Source organism: Vicugna pacos, chromosome 15 (genome assembly GCF_048564905.1).
Source record: "Vicugna pacos chromosome 15, VicPac4, whole genome shotgun sequence".
Taxonomy (NCBI): Eukaryota; Metazoa; Chordata; class Mammalia; order Artiodactyla; family Camelidae; genus Vicugna; species Vicugna pacos.
The window spans coordinates 38,522,349-38,542,903 of NC_133001.1; the positions used below are offsets into that span (position 1 = coordinate 38,522,349).

At 38.2% G+C, this 20,555-nt stretch overlaps 1 protein-coding gene across 2 annotated transcripts in view; it reads right to left on the reverse strand.

Annotated features, from left to right (window-relative positions):
• The window catches only part of TTC27 (tetratricopeptide repeat domain 27), a 146,196-nt gene that overhangs the window by 62,511 nt on the left and 63,130 nt on the right, over window positions 1–20,555 (reverse strand). For both annotated transcript variants that reach the window (XM_006197260.3, XM_072937936.1), the window contains exons 11-12: window positions 12,623–12,718; window positions 9,592–9,714 (exon numbers count right to left, since the gene is read on the reverse strand). In XM_006197260.3, the coding sequence (XP_006197322.1) occupies window positions 9,592–9,714; window positions 12,623–12,718 (219 nt within the window). The remainder of the gene's footprint in view (window positions 1–9,591; window positions 9,715–12,622; window positions 12,719–20,555) is intronic.

Sequence of the window (20,555 nt, forward strand, 5' to 3'; positions counted from 1 at the left end):
TGCTTGAGGTTTCACTACTGGGAAGAAGGAAGGGAACTTGAAACAGCTTCTAGAAACACTAAATTTTTCTATAAATAATCACGTTAGTCAACTGTGTACAGTTTCTTCAAAGACAGAAGAACTGCTGTTGCCAACTGTTAAGCAGGCAATTATGTAACTGACGCCAACAGGACTGGAGGAAGTGAGGTCAAAGGGAAAAACTACTGATACCACAAGGTTAAAAGTTAAATTTTTCCACATAAGGCTAATTTCAACCAAATCTCAGTTTTTTAGGAAAATGTGTAGAGTCATTAGGAGGAGGCCCTAGAGATCTCAGAGAAAGAATCTGTACAAAATACAAACTGAGTGGACCATTGCTTTATAGAAGGACAGCAGAGACAGAAATATTTAGCTGTAAACATAATGGCCAAACAGAATATGGAATCTGTACACACTTGCATGTTAGCATCTGTCATACTATACTAAAACGTCCTGCTCAGGCATATGCACTGTCAGACTATAAGCTCCTTGGAGGTAACTTTTTTCTTATACTCCTCCTTGGAATACAATTATCCAGTACAAGGTAGATACTCTATAAATGTTGGATGAATTCAAATGAAACTAACACTAAAGTCACAAAGGGCTACTGGTGTTTTCTAAGGGTCTTCAGAGTCAAAATTGAGACATAAAAGATTCTTCTGTTCGAGAACAAAGGGAGAATGCCCTGGGGACATGTTCTGGGCTGACATCAATATTGAGTATGACTGAATCTCCCAACAAATTTGTCCTAGCAAACAGAGAGGTCACACAGCAGAATGTGAACTTCACAGGGCCTCTTATCCAAGCAATCACACCTAAGAAGTAACTCTAAACCCTAAAGGACTGAAAATACCAAGCAGCAAAACTGATGGCCTGAAAGGAGATTCTGCGCAACTGAGTGATGAACCTTTGGACCAAATGCTCCACTGTTGAGAAGTGACTGAGAACTGGAGAGATACGCAAGCAAAAAAGTTAACATACTGAAAAATATGCCATATTGGGACTCAGCAACATTTATGATGCTATGTTTTTCTGCAAGTTGCTATTTTAGAAATTTAACATTTGAGGGAGGGACAACTCTACCCTAAGCACACTAGGATTCCAGGATGTATCGTGTTAGAGACAAGGCCCTGGGTTTTGGATAAAGAATCTGGGTGAAAGTTCAAACGTTTAAGGAAAATTATTCATACTTGAGTCAGAAGGAATTATCAGAACAAACTGCCCTTCTTGGCTATGATTTGTGCCTCAATTTTGTGAATGAGCGGAAGGAATTAAAAATTCTACCATGCGATAAGAGAGGCCCTCACTCAGTTGGTCAGTACACAGCATTGAGGAATTGGCAGGCCAACAACTACAGGAAGCTCTCCTGGCAAAGGATGGAGGTGGAGAAATGAGCTCTAGACCCAGACTTGGTCTCACTACAACAAGTGCCTTTGAGGACTACAGGAATGATAGAGCTAGGCTTGGCAACCAGAGGTTTCCTCCAAGGGGAAAAAAAAAAGGGCAGGCTAAGAATTTAAGGTCATACTTCTAGTCAGACACCTGTCCCAACAATACCTGTCAGACAATAGCTTTAGGTTTTAAAAAAAGCACTTGTGTACATGCGTGTGTTGCAAGTGCAACTCAAACAACCTTGGACATAGTCTAATTCAGTCTTCTTACCTGAAGCACAGAGGAAAACGGATTCTAATTTCACTGTTGGAGAGACTGGTTCTCAAAGACAAGGAGTTCGACCACTGGAAAGGTGTCCTTGATGCAGTGAACAAAGACGACGGAGCAGAACCAAGAGAGCCCCAAAGAACCTTCTACCCTTAGGGCTGCCACAAATAATCCTTCCAGCAGAAAAGCAGCTCACTCCAAGCCCAAGTTCTTGTTCCATGAGCCGCAACTGAGAGGTGAATAGTACAAAACACTTCATGTTCCCCCAGTTACTTACCCTCTTCTTCACTGGGGTGAGGCCTCATCCTGCTCACTCTCTCTCTGAGTCAAGTGTTTACTACCATGCTTTTTACATGTGTGACAACACCACACTGTGGGCTTGATTTTTCAAAGGGTACCTGCCAACAACATACATACTCCAGGTCCAAGATAAAACAGAGTAATTAAAAACAGGCTTTGTTATCCAATTAGCTGATCACCTCCTATTTGTATTACCCAGTTATAGAGTATTTTCAGTTGTTTTGCTGATTTTTCTCATTCAAGTGAGCACAACAGGTTTTAACTTACAAACTGACTATCAAATTTTGAGGGATTAACGACATCCTGGATGGGAGGCAGGTGTTGGGGAGGGAGGTGTGGGCTCTAGAAGAAAGGTCTGAGCTCAGATCCCCAAATCTGCCACTTGCTAAGGCTTATCAGTAAGGCGGCAAAAACAACTCATACTTTGTAGGTTGTTACAAATATTAATGACAATGACAAAATAATTCTACAAAGAATGTAGTATATAAGAAGCTCTCAAAAATTGCATTACATAATAACAGCACGTTCACAGTGTCTTAGCATCTACTGAGCAAAACCAAAAATTCCCAAAGGCTCTTATTTCTATTCCTAAAGTTAGAAAGTTGAAATGGGAGGAGGGAGATCTTGTACTTTGTTTTTGGGGAGAAAACATATGGCAGTAACTATTTTGTGAACTCCTACTAGTCATTCACTCAGCAAATATATTTGAGTTCTCCCTATAGGCAGGCCTGTGCTAGGTGCTGGGGAGACAGCTGTAAATAATATAGACACAAGTCTGATTCTTTAGCAGCTTACAGTTTAGCCAGTGAGCTAAGCCAGCACATGGAGGATGAGAGTAGTGTTGGGTGTTATAGGAGCACATGGGAAAACATCACCAAATCTGGGAGGCAGGTTTCAGGGAAAGCTCACTGTAGGAAGCAACTGCCAAGGAGAATTCTGAAGAATAAGTAGGAATTACCTGAAGGGGTTCAAGTTCTAGACAGGCAATAGTATGTGCAAAGGTCCTGAGGTCAAACAACACTGCAAAGTCGAGACTTACAAGTAGTAGTTCAGTCCCGCTAGAACCTTGGGCACAACCTGGATGAGTGAGTACAAATGGGGACGAAGCAGAGATAAAAGAGTAGGGAGACAAAACAGTCAGCAACACAAGTAGGAGTCAGAACACCAAGTGGTCTGTAAATCATTCAGGCTAAAGAGCTCCAACTTAATCCTGGAGACACAGCAAAGTTACTGAAGAGTGAGAATGAAATGATCAGACTTATCTTTCAGGAAGCCTCTGCTGACTGTAGTGTGAGAAAAAGAACACGTGGGGAATCTCTTAAATCATATAAAGAAACTGTCTTGGAAGAAAAAACCCCAAAACCTCCATAACCCAAACCAAATGCTAAAAGAATCTCAAAAAATCTCATTTGTTTTAGAAATAAAAGATATACTTGCAATTTAAAGGAACACTTTTCAAAAGCCCAATGGCTACAATGATCTGCAAATGTAGCCTATGAAAAGATAAGGCTATGGATCTCAGGTTAGCTCTTTGTTTCCTAGAAGCAAAAGAAAGTAAGAGATATCCCAACCCTAATCTCTCCAGTCCCTTCACCCCTCAGCCCTCCAGGCAGCATATGCACGCTCAGTCTTTGTCTTTCATTTAAGGACCCACTTTGCTCAACAAAATAAGAATTTTGTTATAGAACAGGCTTGGAGAAGCTGCAGTAAGTGTGCCAGATAGCTTTAAAAAATTAAACGCTAATAGATGAGAACCAGTTCTGACCGCAAGGTGGAGCAAAATTAATCTTAGCTATTTTGCCAATGGTCATTAAATAACGACGATTTCTGTAGGTAATTTCCAAATGAGAAAGTCTGAGATCCTACGATCGGGGTGCAAACAAAAGCACCAGAGTGCAACAATTAGAATTAGATACTTTACCAAATTTGCCTTTTAAAAATAAATTACGCCATTAAGCACTAAATGCAAGGATTAAAATTTCACAAATTTCCAGTTAAATCCAAAAGTGGTGACAACTACTGGCACATGACCAAATACTACAAGAATCTCAGCTGTTTTAGAAATAAAACATTTGCTGCCAACTTGAAGCAAAACCTTTTTAGGGTTATGAGTAAACTGATCTGCAAATATAGCATTAGAAGAACAGGTAAGAAAAGTCTTTTCTGAGGCAAATAAAACGCTAAAATCAATCTTTAAAATCAAGATTTTGAGGGACGTTTGGCCGTAACTCACAAAAGGCTTGAGACAAAGTAAATGACCAAAAATTCCTAAAAATTAAAATATATACATTTTGTAGAATAATTTAAAACATAGGAATTTATCACTATTACAAGACATTTATTACAAGGTCATATGCAAATTAAAAAAATAATAGCACCACAACCACTTTGGGAGATACAGTCAAATCTATTCTCTGAAAAGAACGGACTTGTTTCATTTTTTTCTTCTATAATTAGAGAAAATCTCTACTTTCCATACTTTCTGAAAGTAAGTAAGTTTAATATTTCAAAACATGCTTTGGGGATCTGCGATACACCAACTTCTTAATTATTAAAAACATCACTATTTCAAAAACTGCCATATTTTTATATACAGTTATTATTTATTTGTTCACTGACCAATGTGAGGAATGATGCAATGGGAACTGCATCAGACTGGGAGTCAAGATACCATTCATTCACCCATTCATTTCTTGACTACCACTTGTGTGACAGGCAATGGGCATTAAAAATATATTTAAGTCCCTGAAGAAACATTATACTGTATTTCATCAAATCTGAGATGCCATCAAGTTTAAGACTAACTCTTAACTAATAAAGAAAAAATGCTTTCGATTAAATTATGACATAATGCCTTGAATGAATCACATCAGCCTCTCACTGCTTTGACATTTTTAAAATATACTCAGAAAAATTTGGTAATTTTTCCTGCCTTCAATACATTGCTTGACATTTTAAAGGGCAACCTTTTTTTTTCTCACACATCTCAGTACAAAGCACAGCTTCATTTACTTTGGGGTGTCTTTTCTTTCTTGGCTCCTGTCTAGCACTTAGTTTTTAAAGAAAAGTAAGTGGAATTGAGATGATTTCTCTAATGGCATATGCTTATTTCACGAATACTAAATTCATATCCCTCGAGTTGGTTTTTGTCCTTTATTGTGTGTTCAATACCTTTTTGTTTCAATGTCAAATCATAATGGAATCTTTTTGAAGATATTTTAAATGGCAATTAAGCCCAACATATGTAGAGCTGACACTGTGTACATTGTGCAATTGAAATGACAACACTAAATATAGCTGCAACTAAGCTTGTACAAGCACAAGCAGCTACAACCTGGCCAAATGGCCACCTGACTGACAGCAACTGACAGATGCCATCCAACGACAAGATACATTCCAATTCAAAGATGTTAAAATGTGAAAAAGATGCATGTCTCAGAATCAGACTGGTAACAGCAGCAAACACTCACGCAGCACTATGAGGAAAGCATCATGCTAGGTCCTTCACATACATCATGCCATGAAAACCTGTCAGGTAGGTAGGCTAGGCTAGGTGCCTCCAGATGAGGAAACTGAGGCTTTGCGGGGGGTTGTTTGAGTAACTGGCCCCAATATCACAAAGCTGGCATGTGCCAAGGCTGGCACTGGAATCCAGGCAGACTTGGCTACACTTTTACCCACTATGCCACACAGCCTCCGTGTCAATAAACGATAACCAGCTTTGTGACCTGGCACAAACCATTTGAGACTCCTTTCCTTATCTGGGAAAGAAAGGGAGCTGGAATGGATGATTATGGAGCCCTCTCCCAGGATGGAAATATTATAATTCTATAATTTTCTATAGTAAAATTTTATTCCTATGCTGGTTTCTCTTTAAGCCAATACAATTCAAAGACCTTCACTGCCATTAGTGATTAGTGAAAGAAATATAATTTCTACTATCAGTCTAAAATACACATACTTAGGAAGGTATTAAGAAATAGATACCCATGTACCACTATTTCTCTTTTTCAGGGTGATGGCAAAAGGTGGACTGTAGATACAAATACTCCTATTTGTGGGGGTCTTTTTTTTAACATTTTTTATTGATTTATAATCATTTTACAATGTTGTGTCAAATTCCAGTGTTCAGCACAATTTTTCAGTCATTCATGGACATATACACACTCATTGTCACATTTTTTTCCCTGTGAGTTATCATAACATTTTGTGTATATTTCCCTGTGCTATACAGTGTAATCTTGTTTATCTATTCTACAATTTTGAAATCCCAGTCTATCCCTTCCCACCCTCCACCCCCCTGGTAACCACAAGTCTGTATTCTCTGTCTGTGAGTCTATTTCTTTCCTGTATTTACACTTTGTTTTTGTTTGTTTGTTTGTTTTTGTTTTTTAGATTCCACATATGAGCAATCTCATATGGTATTTTTCTTTCTCTTTCTGGCTTACTTCACTTAGAATGACATTCTCCAGGAGCATCCATGTTGCTGCAAATGGCATTATGGTGTCGGTTTTTATGACTGAGTAGTATTCCATTGTATAAATATACCACATCTTCTTTATCCAGTCACCTGTTGATGGACATTTAGGCTGTTTCCATGTTTTGGCTATTGTAAATAGTGCTGCTATGAACATTGGGGTGCAGGTGTCATCCTGAAGTAGGGTTCCTTCTGGATACAAGCCCAGGAGTGGGATTCCTGGGTCATATGGTAAGTCTATTCCTAGTCTTTTGAGGAATCTCCACACTGTTTTCCACAGTGGCTGCACCAAACTGCATTCCCACCAGCAGTATAGGAGGGTTCCCCTTTCTCCACAGCCTCTCCAGCATTTGTCATTTGTGGATTTTTGAATGATGGCCATTCTGACTGGTGTGAGGTGATACCTCATTGTAGTTTTCATTTGCATTTCTCTGATAATTAGTGATATTGAGCATTTTTTCATGTGCTTTTTGATCATTTGTATGTCTTCCTTGGAGAATTGCTTGTTTAGGTCTTCTCCCCATTTTTGGATTGGGTTGTTTATTTTTTTCTTATTGAGTTGTATGAGCTGCTTATATATTTTGGAGATCAAGCCTTTGTCGGTTTCACTTGCAAAAATTTTCTCCCATTCCGTAGGTTTTCTTCTTGTTTTACTTCTGGTTTCCTTTGCTGTGCAGAAGCTTGTAAGTTTCATTAGGTCCCATTTGTTTATTCTTGCTTTTATTTCTTCTAGGAGAAAATTTTTGAAATGTATGTCAGATAATGTTTTGCCTATGTTTTCCTCTAGGAGGTTTATTGTATCTTGTCTTATGTTTAAGTCTTTAATCCATTTTGAGTTGATTTTTGTATATGGTGTAAGGGAGTGTTCTAGCTTCATTGTTTTACATGCTGCTGTCCAGTTTTCCCAACACCATTTGCTGAAGAGACTGTCTTTATTCCATTGTATATTCTTGCCTCCTTTGTCGAAGATGAGTTGACCAAAAGTTTGTGGGTTCATTTCTGGGCTCTCTCTTCTGTTCCATTGGTCCATATGTCTGTTTTGGTACCAATACCATGCTGTCTTGATGACTGTAGCTCTGTAGTATTGTCTGAAGTCTGGGAGAGTTATTCCTCCAGCCTCTTTCTTTCTCTTCAGTAATGCTTTGGCAATTCTAGGTCTTTGATGGTTCCATATAAATTTTATTATGATTTGTTCTAGTTCTGTGAAATATGTCCTGGGTAATTGGATAGGGATTGCATTAAATCTGTAGATTGCCTTGGGCAGTGTGACCATTTTAACAATATTGATTCTTCCAGTCCAAGAGCATGGAATATCTTTCCATTTTTTAAAGTCTTCTTTAATTTCCTTCATCAATGGTTTATAGTTTTCTGTGTATAATTCTTTCACCTCCTTGGTTAGATTTATTCCCAGGTACTTTGGGTGCTATTTTAAAAGGGATTGTTTCTTTACTTTCTTTTTCTGTTGATTTATCGTTAGTGTAAAGAAATGCAACTGATTTTTGAATGTTAATTTTGTAACCTGCTACCTTGCTGAATTCTTCAATCAGCTCTAGTAGCTTTTGTGTGGACCTTTTAGGGTTTTCAATGTATAGTAACATGTCATCAGCATATAATGACACTTTTACCTCTTCTTTTCCAATTTGGATCCCTTTTATTTCTTTCTCTTGCCTAATTGCTGTGGCTAGGACTTCCAGGACTATGTTGATTAGGAGTGGTGATAGTGGGCATCCTTGTCTTGTCCCAGATTTTAGTGGGAAGCTTTTGAGTTTTTCACTGTTGAGTACTATGCTGGCTGTAGGTTTGTCATATATAGCTTTTATTATGTTGAGATATGTTCCCTCTATACCCACTTTGGCAAGAGTTTTTATCATAAATGGGTGTTGAATTTTATCAAATGCTTTTTCTGCATCGATTGAGATGATCATGTAGTTTTTGTCCTTTCTCTTGTTGATGTGATGTATTACATTGATTGACCTGCGTATGTTGAACCAGCCTTGTGTCCCTGGGATGAACCCCACTTGGTCATGATGTATAATCTTTTTTATGTGTTGTTGGATTCTATTTGCTAAAATTTTGGTGAGGATTTTGGCATCTATGTTCATCAGTGACATTGGCCTTTAATTCTCTTTTTTTGTAGTGTCTTTGCTTGGTTTTGGTATCAGGGAGATGGTGGCTTCATAGAATGAGTTTGGGAGTATTCCCTCCTTTTGAATCATCTGGAAGATTTTGAGAAGGACTGGTATGAGTTCTTCTTTGTATGTTTGGTAGAATTCCCCGGTGAAGCCATTCGGTCCTGGACTTTTATTTGTAGGGAGGTTTCTGATTGCTATTTCTATTTCCTTTCTAGTGATCGGATTGTTCAAGTGTTCAGTTTCTTCTTGATTCAGTTTTGGTGGACCTATTTGTGGGTTTTATTCTGCTTGTGTACTATACTTGTGATAGAAATTTAGCCATTTAAAATTTTACTCCAAAATTAACATCTAATTTCAATGTGTCCATTTAACAGATACACACAATGCATAATCCCTCATTATTTAAAAAATTCTGTTCATTTATGAGTGGAAAAACATCCGATTAATAGATGCAAATATTGCAACACTTTTCCTCTTGACCTAATTTAAGGGTAGAATTAAATATATATTACACACTTGACAACTCTTCTGCCCTGAGGGGAGAGGCATTGTCATTATACACACTTTGAATTTTCTACAGGCAGATCCAGCTGCTCTTCCTCATAGGTAACCTTCCTTCAGACCCACAGCCTCTGATCATGAGGTAACCCAGTAATGCTGAAAATAATTCCTAACAGTTCACTCAGAAGCTCTCCTACAAGAGGAGAGTTAATAAAGGAAAGAGATCACAGTGTCTTTAAGGATTTTATTATTCATTCTAAACATCAAATAATGTATCAATTTTGGGCTTGCTTTTGTCTTTAATATACACATACCCATGCAGACACATAAAATAGTCTGCTGCAATTGAAATCAGAGAAAACATTGAAAAGATTTCTGGAGAAAAGGTGAAAAAAGGAATATAAGTGAACTGTTGGTAAAAATAGGTTTTAAAAACAAAACATATGAGAAGATGCTCAAAGATGGAAGGTTCTTCCCAGTATAAAGAATTTTACTATTACTTACCTTCCCATGCTGCCCGGCTCTTTCATAACAAATGACAACATCTTCCCACATTTCTAGTTTCTCAAATATTTGAAGGGCTGAACTGGTGCATCCCAACTCAAAGAGCAGACTTGCAAGTTGGCGCTAGAAAATAAAGTTAAAATAATGAACACTTCTGTATGCAAAGACAGATAGCCCTGTTTCACTTGCAGATATATCCAATCTGCCGTCTCAAGGGTCTGCTAATTGTAATAAATACATAATTTATATAATTCAACCTCAATTTCTATAATTCAATTAGGAAATTGCAATGATTCAATACTTTAGCAAGCTTCTTTAAAGGAGGTGAGTAATTAAAAAAATAAAATAGCAATTGTTTCAAAACATTCAATATATCCATTTTTTCCCCAAGAACTGAGAACTTAAAAAGCAAAATCTATACTTCTTATTCCCTAGAGATTCTATATATGATCTCTGTTGTAAAGCTGAGATCCAATAAATCAATTTTTTAAACTCTAGTTAAAATGGCTATTAACAAAAAGATAAGAGGTGCTGCTGAGGATGTGGGGGAAAGGGGACTCTTGCGCACTGTTGGTGGGAATGTAAAGTGTTGTAGCCACTACAGAAAACAGAGGTTCCTCAAGAAACTGAAAACAGAACCACCCCATGATCCAGCAATCCCACTTCTGGGTATATAGCTGAGGAAAACAAAACACTAATTTACTTTAAGCACATTCTAAAAAACCTAGCTATCTAATTTTCCAGTCCTTGGCAGATAAAAGGGCACAAATTTTGTGGCAAGGTGAGTGAAGGTTAAACATACTCAAAATTAAATCTATTGTAGTTTATAAGTGGTCCATCCTGCAGGCATAGAAAACAGTATTAGAAAGGTTAAAAAATTAGGTGAGACTCGTAAATAAGGTATGGTTTCAAAATTCAATACATATTTAAGAGTTAAGAAGCTAATGGACATGGAAAATGCAGGACTAACAAAATTAGAAAGTAAAATGAAATACATCTGAAAATTATAAGCTAATATATTATCAAAATAAACAAAAGGGATGGTCCAGTTCTTCTGCATTCCATGAAATACAGGCGAATTTGGCTATTTTAGAATATGTGATTGGACATTTTCAAAAACTGAACACAGCATGTGGGAGCTGGAATAAGTCTTGGTGCTCAAGTAGTAAGTAGTTTAATCTTTTCTTTCAACAAATGAAGAAAGTTACGGCACCTAAGCTGATATGGCTAGCTAAAGGCAAATTCTCCTTTTACAATAAACCATGCTGTTATTTCTTGATCTTTAAAAATAGTACAAAAAGATATGGTTACTCCCTAAAAAGAAAGAAAAAATGATTTAATTTCTTAATGAAAGAGAATGTTTTTCTAACTGCCCAAAGATCCTAAAATCCACAGCCTCCTAAGCAGATAAAATAAACACTTAGCCTAAATTATGTTTCAACAGTGTTTAATTTTCCTAATGATTCTGTTCAGAAACTGAGTAACAGCTACACCCTCAATAGACATTTTTTGTCTTAATAAGAGCTCAAAGCCTGAAATCTTTGTATACCACAAACCACAAAGTACAAAGCACTTAACAAATTTCACAGGTCAGGGTCAAAAACATGCCGAAAAGCTCCAGTTGTTAACACCTTCTTGATGAAGAAGCTACTCCTTTTGAGATGATATAACAATGCTTTTTATGTGTCTATGTGTTACTGAGCCCCCCTTCAATAGATAAAGTGAACCCCAATGTGTAATAAACCCCCTTGTTTATCTTGTGCTTAAAAATACAGCCTACTCTACCAAAGGGGAAAGGAGGGGGGATAAATTAGAAGTTTGGGATTAACAGATACACACTACTGTATATAAAACAGGTAAACAACAAGAGTCCACTGTATAGCACAGGGAATTACATTCAATATCTTGTAATAACCTACAATGGAAAAGAATCTGAAAAAAACATATATATGTATACGATACTATACACCTGAAACTAACAAAACATTGTAAATCAACTACACTTCAATAAAAACAAACAGAATATAACCTATTCTAAGAAATCTTATGATGGAGATTCGTTATATAGTGGGTTGGCATTTGTAGTTCTAAGTCACTACGTATGTGTATAATCCACCAGAGAGGATTGGAAGCTGGTTAAAATGACAACAGTTACCAAATCATCTAGAAATTTCTGGCTGGTACCTTTTGATTCCACTTAGCTTTTCTCTGCTATAACTTCCACATCTGTACAATGGGGATATTTCACAAAGTTGTTGCAATAAAATAAGACAATGCATGTGAAGGCAGAACAAAATGTGTGCCTCATAATAAATGTGCAGTAAAAGTTGGTTGTTATTACCTGGTACAATTACAACGCAATGAAGGGATAGGAAAGGAGGTAAACTACACAAAAAGTTGAAAAACTAGAGATGTAGTTTATGAACAGCTGTGTGATCAACATTGGAAAAGTGTGGTTAATTGCAATAGGCCTCAATTTTCTTGTCTGTAGAATTAAGGAGCTGGACCAGGTGTCCCAGTCGCCACAGAGGCTAACAGTTTTATAGAACAGGGGAACCACGCCTATAACACAGGAGAACCACAGGGCAGGAGCTAAACTAGCTATTCCTACATCCTTAGAAAGAGAAGCGTACTTAAGGATACCTCACAATATTGCGTATCAAATAAATGCTTTCTTTTACTTTTTGTAAACAAGTTGCTTAAAAGATTCATTCTTTAGCATAAAGTCCCTTTTAAAGGGATTTTAAATATAAAAAGTTATTTGAAAAATGGAAACTTTTGTGGTTCTCCAATCATTTAGTTTCAAGGATTCTATTTAATCTAGTTTAAAATTTAAAAAAAGTTTTAGAAGTCTAATATAACTTCACTCAAAATAGCAATTTGAAGTAACTGGCAATCCCCAGCTAGATACTTTTATTCTTTTCACTGAAATATTTGAAAACTCAAACACAAATTGAAAGTCATTCTTTTCTAATGCTTTTTCTTTCACATGTGAAGTATTCTCCATACCCAATGACGACAACAAAAATACCTGAATGGCCCAGTGAGGTGGTACTCGGCAGCAATAGAAAACCTTCAGGCGTTCCAGCACAGACGTGGTCTTATCTTCAAATTGGTCTGCAAGAGCCTTAAAAGTACATACATAATCAGAATCTACCTGTGTAATAACTTTTTAATATAAATAAGATTCTTAGTGTGAAAGTTATCCAAATAGACACATAAAGAAAGAACACAAGTCACTTTGATAAGGTGATGGGATGTGTGAATGCTTTCTGAATTTCTTTAAATGTTAAAAGAAAAAAAAACTTTAAAATTAATCAACATTTATGTAAACCTGTACATTTCTCTCAGGAAAACAGTTTCTTATATTGAGATTTCCTATAATAGTTCTTTCAAAGAACCAACCTTATTAATCAACCTTTTCACTTTTTCTAAGAAAAACTATTCTTCAGCATACCTATGTCACAACCATGTCACTTTGACAATGGCACTTTCTAATATCGAAGAAAATTATATGAAGAACTTCATTTAGGACTATTTTCTCAGGAATAAAGTGAAATCAAAGGGTGTGTATAGCTCATCACAGGGCGAGTTTTCTTACTGTTCAGCAAGAGAGCTAGCTCCAGGGCAGGACACTCATTCATGCGAGACCACCCTTAAGGAGCAGTGAACAGCTTCAGCCCTGCACTCCCCCTGCTGTGCTGACATACCTGCACTTTGTGGAATAACTGTGCTCTCAAAAGCTACGTCAGGAAGGAGGCCAATGAGACTAAGATGGCTGACTCTTGAGAAAAAGTACTGGGGCCAAATGCAAAGCCAAAGGCTGGCACTATCCAGTGGTCACATGATGAGTCAACACAAGACCTCACAGACTCAGCATCGAAGTGAATGCAGACACTCTGGAGTCCCAGGCAAACATACGGGCGGCAGTCTCACCACCATGATCATCTTCACCTGCCTCTTCACTTGTCATTCAGTTTTCGGTAAGTATATATATTTTTTCTGTTATATACTGAGACCTCTCAACTGTGAATTGTCATGACTCTGTAAAATGCAGCACTCAGATGTTCTTTTTTTGCCGACTGGCCTTCACGGGGTTGTCTTATGAGGATTAGCTGGTAACAATATGTCTGTTACGTAGGAGGTTATGTAGGAGAGCGTCCATGTATTTGAGAAGGACGAAGCACTGCATTAGCAGCTTACTTTCCAAAACTTCAGGATACCTGCCACTGCCACTAAGTTTGAGATTTTTTTCCAGTTTTTACAATATTAACTTTTAAAATTGAAAATTAAAAAAAAAGTTATAGGGAGTGAGTCCAAACTTCCTCTTAAGAAAGAAAAGGACAAGAATCTAACAGATCCTAATCAAAGTAAAAAGAGACCGGTTTCTGAGCAAGGAAACTGTACCTCAATTGGAGGGAGCAGGTTGGGAAGTTCTCTGTATTATACTAGGTGGGAGATATATTTGTTAGCCTAAGCATATCCTGCAAGAATGAGAAAACACTCATTACATCACTTCTTTGACAATCCAAGATGTTATTCAATCAAATCAGTCAGAACGAATCGAGTCATAACCAGACTCCTGAACCATCTTAGGTCAAAATATTTTTAAAGCTCTCTGGCCTTACTTCAGAGAAACTTAATAGCAAAAAGGTTGCATGCTTCTGCCCAAAGCTATTTAGTTGTAGGAGAGACAGAAGAGAAGAAAAACTTCTGGCTGGGTACATATGGTTATAATACATAAATAAAAGGTTCACTGAATTACTTCATCAAAAGCGGGGAAATTTTCTCTTTTTATCAAATTTTTTCCTTTCTTTGGAAAGAAAAAAATAAATAATGCCTATTTAATAATTAAAAGCCAAAAGCAACAATGCTTACTTTTATGAAGTCCTAGTTACATGCAATACATTTGCGTTTCAAACAAAACTCATGTTGTTTGCTGTAGTTACTGCATCTAGCTAAAACATTAAGCAGTGCTCAGGAAATAGTTCCTGATTTAGTAATAAACAGATTTAGTATGTATTTCAGAGCCTCTCAGGTACTTTGAGATGATCTCAGAGTGTCTCTGATACTTTCAGATACTCAACAAAATGGCAAAGGTCACTGGAGAGAGAGCAGAGAACCAACATTTACTTGAACTTGATACCACAAATGAGCCCCTGTAATAGTCACACTTCAGAAGAACTTGATTAGGCTATGTGTATGATAAAGATTGAAAACAGAATTCTAACTTATTTTCACTCCTGCACAGAATATACTTCTTCCTACTTTAAGTATGACAACCATCTAAAGAAGATTTACCTACCAATAAAACAAAGAACATTAAATTAATTTGCCTATTTCCTCTACTGGATTCAAAGCACTCTCTTATTTGTTAACTCAAATACAGAGACATATTTACAGTTCATCTCTTAGGTTTTTCAGAACAGGATTATTTCTAGCGACTCATTCTGAAATAATTCCATTATATTAAAACAAAACAAAACTGGAGTCCTTTACAGGAAAGAGAATGCTGGCAAGCGAAGTGGCTGGCATTCTGCTTTAGGTCTGCCTCCAACAAGCAAGTCATTTAATAAGAACAAGGGCACTCATCTATGAAATGATTTTCTAAATGATCTTTTGTACTTCCAACACTCTCTGAGTATATGGCTTTATCAAAAGAGTATTTATTTCAAGCATTTGAGGAGGTGGTTAGTTTCAGGCACTATTAGCTGAACACAAGTATCAGGTTTGTTCCTTAGGGGCGAACTGTACCCAAGTGGCCTGAAAGACAATATTTAAAGTACTAGGAGCATGGGACTGAATGAATGTGAAGCCTGAGTTACCACTGTGTCCATTTCTGTGAATGAACATGGACAGAAACAGTGAGCTCGCAGAGAATCTGGTACTTTGCAACCTTTCACACACTCCCAGAAATTTAAGTAAATGATCTCTAAAGCAGTGCCATTTTCTTTCCAGTTTCTAAATTTCATGAATTTCACACCTGAAAGCACTTGATCATAAGTTAAAACTGGTACTAGAAGGTGGTCTTTAAGGAAAGACGGTAACATCAAAACAGAGAGAGAGGTTAAGCGATCCTAAACCAATCTTTAAGAATTGAAAGCAAACAGCGTGATCTGGGAGGGTGTGATGGAAGAGCTGAGGATAAATAGGAAGGATGCTGAGTAGAGAGTGAGGAAGAGTTTAGGCTCAGTCAAGAGAGTGGGGAGAGCAGAGTCACAGCAAATCTGGGCGTAACTGCTGGGACACATCAAAGGCGACTTCATGATGTACAGACCACTGTGGTACGAAACTGTTTCTAAGTTTTAAGGTTCCCTTTTAACATCTTTTTTCTTCCCACCACCTCAAAGCATTTATACTTTGAGTGTCCTTTGAGAAAATATGCTGTGCGTATGGGTTCCCTAACCCTGCACAATAACAACTCTCTAGCCTTCCAGGAGCCACAGTACCAGAGGTCAGGGGACATCTCCATGGAATGGGGGATAAAAGAATAAAACCCCAGAAAACAGCGATGGGCCCTCTCTTTTCAATGCTCTGTTTTCAGTAGAGAAAGAACTTCCCTAAAAGACTAGAGAAAAATCAAGACTACATTTTAAACTTAGCACATAGAGAATGATTTAGTACAGAAGGACCATTCTGTACAAGGTCTGGGATGATTTAGACCATTTATGTGCTCATATCTAAAAATACGGAATACGTATCTTCAAAAGAACAGAGCTAGTCCCTCAGGACTGACACTTTCACTGAAGGCTATTTATTCTTGCTTGTGTGATTATCAAAGTATTTATCAGAAGAGCCAAGTAGACATTAGCTGATAATCTAAAAGGTCTGACTGATCATATGCCAAATCACCTTGCCTTTTTTGTGCAATCTGTGTGCATGTGTGTAGGGGGGTAGGATTTATTATAAAAAATATGTACTTAATCAAATATATCCAACAGTGGGGCTGAACAGCTCTCTCTGACAGGAGTCTGTAGTCATTCAGCTGTGACACAAACAGCGCTCAAGCTAACTGCCACCTCAAACTCCCAAGTCCAAGAAAACTGCCAATAGAAACAAGGGGAATGAGAATTAAAACCTATTAACACACCTGCTAAGGATCAACACCACCATTAAACCTATCATTAACCCAGTTTTTACCTCATGTATAGGGAACTGCAGCTCAGAGAGATTAAAAAAAAAAAAAAACTTGCCCAAACTTTAAAGCTATGAAATAGGTGAGCCTGTCTGATTCCAAACACCAAGCTGACAGCTTTATTAAAACCTTACCTCCTAAGTGGAAATTATCAGATCTGTGATAATAAAAAGCAGCTTCTCATGGGAAAAATACTGAGAACTTGAATCAACTGGGTTTCCCCCACCTAAATTTCATAATACGAGGCAGGATGTGGCCTGTCTGAGAAGAGCTTCAGTGATTGCTTCCTGTGCCAGATACAGAAGACTTTCAGTGTTGGCTGGTAGGAACTGGGTGTACTCATGGGGGCTGGGAGAGCCTAGATGTCTTTTTCATGATTTCAGACTGAAGAGATGAACATAAAGACGAAGTCCTCAAGGAAGCCCAGACAAGGATCTTGGAGCGTTCCTTTTAGTCAGACCTGAGCAGTTCTTAAACTTTTTGGTTTCACGACCTCTTTAAACCCTTATGAATTACTGAGGGACTCCACAGAGCTTCTCTTTATGGGTGCTCTAATCTATCAATACTCATCAGACTAGAAATTAAAACTGAGTACATTTTAAATATTTATTCACCCACTCTAAAATAAAATAACAAATCTTATTATATTCATACACATAATGGTTTTTATGAAAAATAACTAGATCCCCCCCCCCCAAAAGGTCTTGAAAGATGGGCAACATCTTACATGTTTGCAACTCTCTTTACTGTCTGGCTTAATAGAGGACAGCTGGATTCTCAGGCTTGCTTCTGTAGTCAGTCTGCTGCCATATGATGTTTTGGTTTAAGTTTTTGATAAAAATTTGGCCTCATACAGATAGGTAGTTGGAAAAGGGAGAAGTATGTTAATAGCTTTTTCAGCTAATTGTGCGTACCATTCTTTGATACCACACCAAAATTCAACATGTGGTGGCTCCTTAGAGTTCCTGCAAAGTGGAATTTGAAATCCTATCAATGAATGTTTCCCTGTTACATTAAATAACTGTTACAGTAAAATTCATTAGCCTAAAAAAACAAATAAACCCACACTCACTGATCTGTCTTGAACTCTGAATGGATCTTTTACCCATGCTTGATTTTTTTTTAACATCATGCATCAGTCATTTGGAAAATGTGCAGATTTCCAAATGTTAATATATTTCATATAATATTAAAAATTATATGCATTAATATCACAACCTCCTAAGAAAACTCTCATCCCGTACTGGAAGTATTGGGAAGCAGTCACGTTCCTAGTGTTCCTAGATACAAGTTTTCCAGAAGTCTCATTTTTTTCTTGGAAGCTCAAAATTTTATCATTGGTAACAAATAGTAATAATTAGTTTCCTAGAAGTGATGAGTTCATTCATGTCTGAAAGAATGTCTGCCAAATACCCAAGTCTGAATACCCATAGTTTGTCAGTATTTCTTTCAAGTAAAAAGAGTGTTCCCTGGGAGAAGCAGCCGGCTCAGCTTTTTCTTGCGAACCCACTGTGCTTTAGCGCGCAGCCCGAGTGTTCTGCAAGTACTTCCCAGTTGATTACACAGAATATTAAAAATGCACTTAATAATATTTACTGCTTTATCAAACACATTCATAAACAAAATTGTCTTTCTCTCTTTTTCAGCTACAAACTCGTGGCAGCAAAGCACAGGATGGCTCCTAGCACGGCGTGCTGTCCCGATCTTGATTTGGGTGAAGGGACCGACAGTTTGGCCGCCCCCTGCTTCTGCCAATTCAGTGTCAACACAGTGACAGGTAAACAGTATCTCAGTATTGCTGTGAAGATGGTCGTGACCTGAGGACACTCTGAAAGGCCTGGGGAGCCTCAGGGCTCCACAACCACCCTTGGAGAACGGCTGCCTGGGAATCAGCAGATGCAGAAGCCCTCGGGCCTTCTCCCGACCCCACCCACGTCCCCTACCCACGTCCAGCTTTCTCCCAAAACTTCTCCAGGGGACATTGCTTACTATTTAAGGAGAAGTTCTTTTTTATTATCTTGCCTTAAAAGATTAGAAATGAGAACACAAGTCAGTCTGTTTGCAATCTGCAAGCAGCCTAAGAGTGCAAAGAATAACAAATACTTATTATTAAAACCTTAGGGAATGTTTCGAATTCCTAGTATTAGCATTCCTAAAAAAGTTAAAGTAGTTAAGTCTACTGATAATTACACCTACTTTCCTGAGCAGTCTGTCAGATGCAAAGCACCTGTTCCTCAGAGAGCTCAATTCCAACCGCCCCAGCCCAGGCCCTCAGTAACACCTCCGAGGTTCCTTCTGGCCCCCAGCCCCTGTTACATCCCAGCGCTGGCCTCCAGGCCTTGGTAAATGCCCTTTTTGCCTCTGTTCTGTGCTTACTTGGGTGTGAGACAGGAAAACATCTGGAGCTACTGAAGATTAACAGCCTACCTCTCTTCCAAAAGGGCCCATAATCACCACCCTCACTGGACCCCGAATTTCTGAGGGCTGGGCTGAAAAGTGGCATTTTAACAAGCACCTTGGAAGTGGTTCATATGTTCAGGCAAGTTTGGGAAGTGCTGCATAAGACTACTAAGATGTACTCAGGGTGCTGTCCCAGGGAAAACCGATGTGTAGTTCCATCAACATAATCTGACTCTAAAAGACCTTCAGAGTGCCCTGACGGGGATCTGACTGAAGCCAGCATTTAGGGCCTTAAGAAGTGTGCTCTAAGTGGGAGTACTTTCTTCCGTCCCACTGGGAAGTTCCTCAGGTAGTACCTAGGTTTCTCTGTTCTGTAACTTTCTAGGTTTTTTCCTAAATTTTTCACTATCAGTGATAAAGTTTATTTTATGCTGTTTATCACTTCTCCCTCTCTTTTACCTCGCCTGTCTATGAACTAATTATTGCCCATTTTTCTCCTACAAATCTATTATCTTGGAATTCACATCCTGGTTCACCCATCAGCCTCCCTGGGTAGCCCCCCTCCTGGCTTTAGCAGAAGCCAGCTTCACGCACCCTCGAGCACGTTCTTTCCCACACAGGACTGCATCCTGATATTGTGTGCACTCCGTTTCCCCTCCTTTCACCTAAATTGTAGGCCCTGAGATGCTGAGTTCTGCAACCAAGCCTTTCTCACAAAAGCCTCTGTTCACTTCTTCCTGCCTACGCGGGTTCAACCCCTTTCCTCCAGATGATGCCAAGTCTTACACTGGTATCTGCCTTCTCATAGCTTCCTTAGAAGACTACAGCATGGTGATTCAAAGCATGGCCTTCGAAATCCAAGGCAGACCTGGTTTGAATTCTGGCCCAGCTCTAAGGCCTTGCGTAAGTCACTTAGATTTTCTGTGCTTCAGTTTCTTCATCAGTAAAAACATAAATAGTGCCTGCTTCCTAGGATTATTCAGCACCTGGCATACAGTGTTCAGTAAACGGTAGTGACTACACAATTCTGAATAAACAATAGTAGCTATAATTATTCCAAAAAATAAAAGCACAGCTACAGTCACAGGAGCGAGTTCTAGTATATTTTTTCAGTAACTTTCAAATGCTGCGTGTGGTCATTAAGGCAGGTGGAGTGCAGAGCTAGAATGGAAGGCATTGTTTCCACCTCTCAGATACCTGAAAAGCTCAAGGGCAGGACTCGGCATACTGAGCAGGAAACACTGTAACTATTGCAATGTTTTCAGATTTTCTAGGTAGTAAAGATTGCTTTTGCCGAGTTATGAAGGACTGGGCAGTTTTATTTGCTCGTACCTAGTCTTCCCCTCCTTTAAAGTGGGGATAATAATAACAGTCGACATTAACTGAGGATTTACTACACACCAGGCACTATTTCAAGCATTTCACAAAT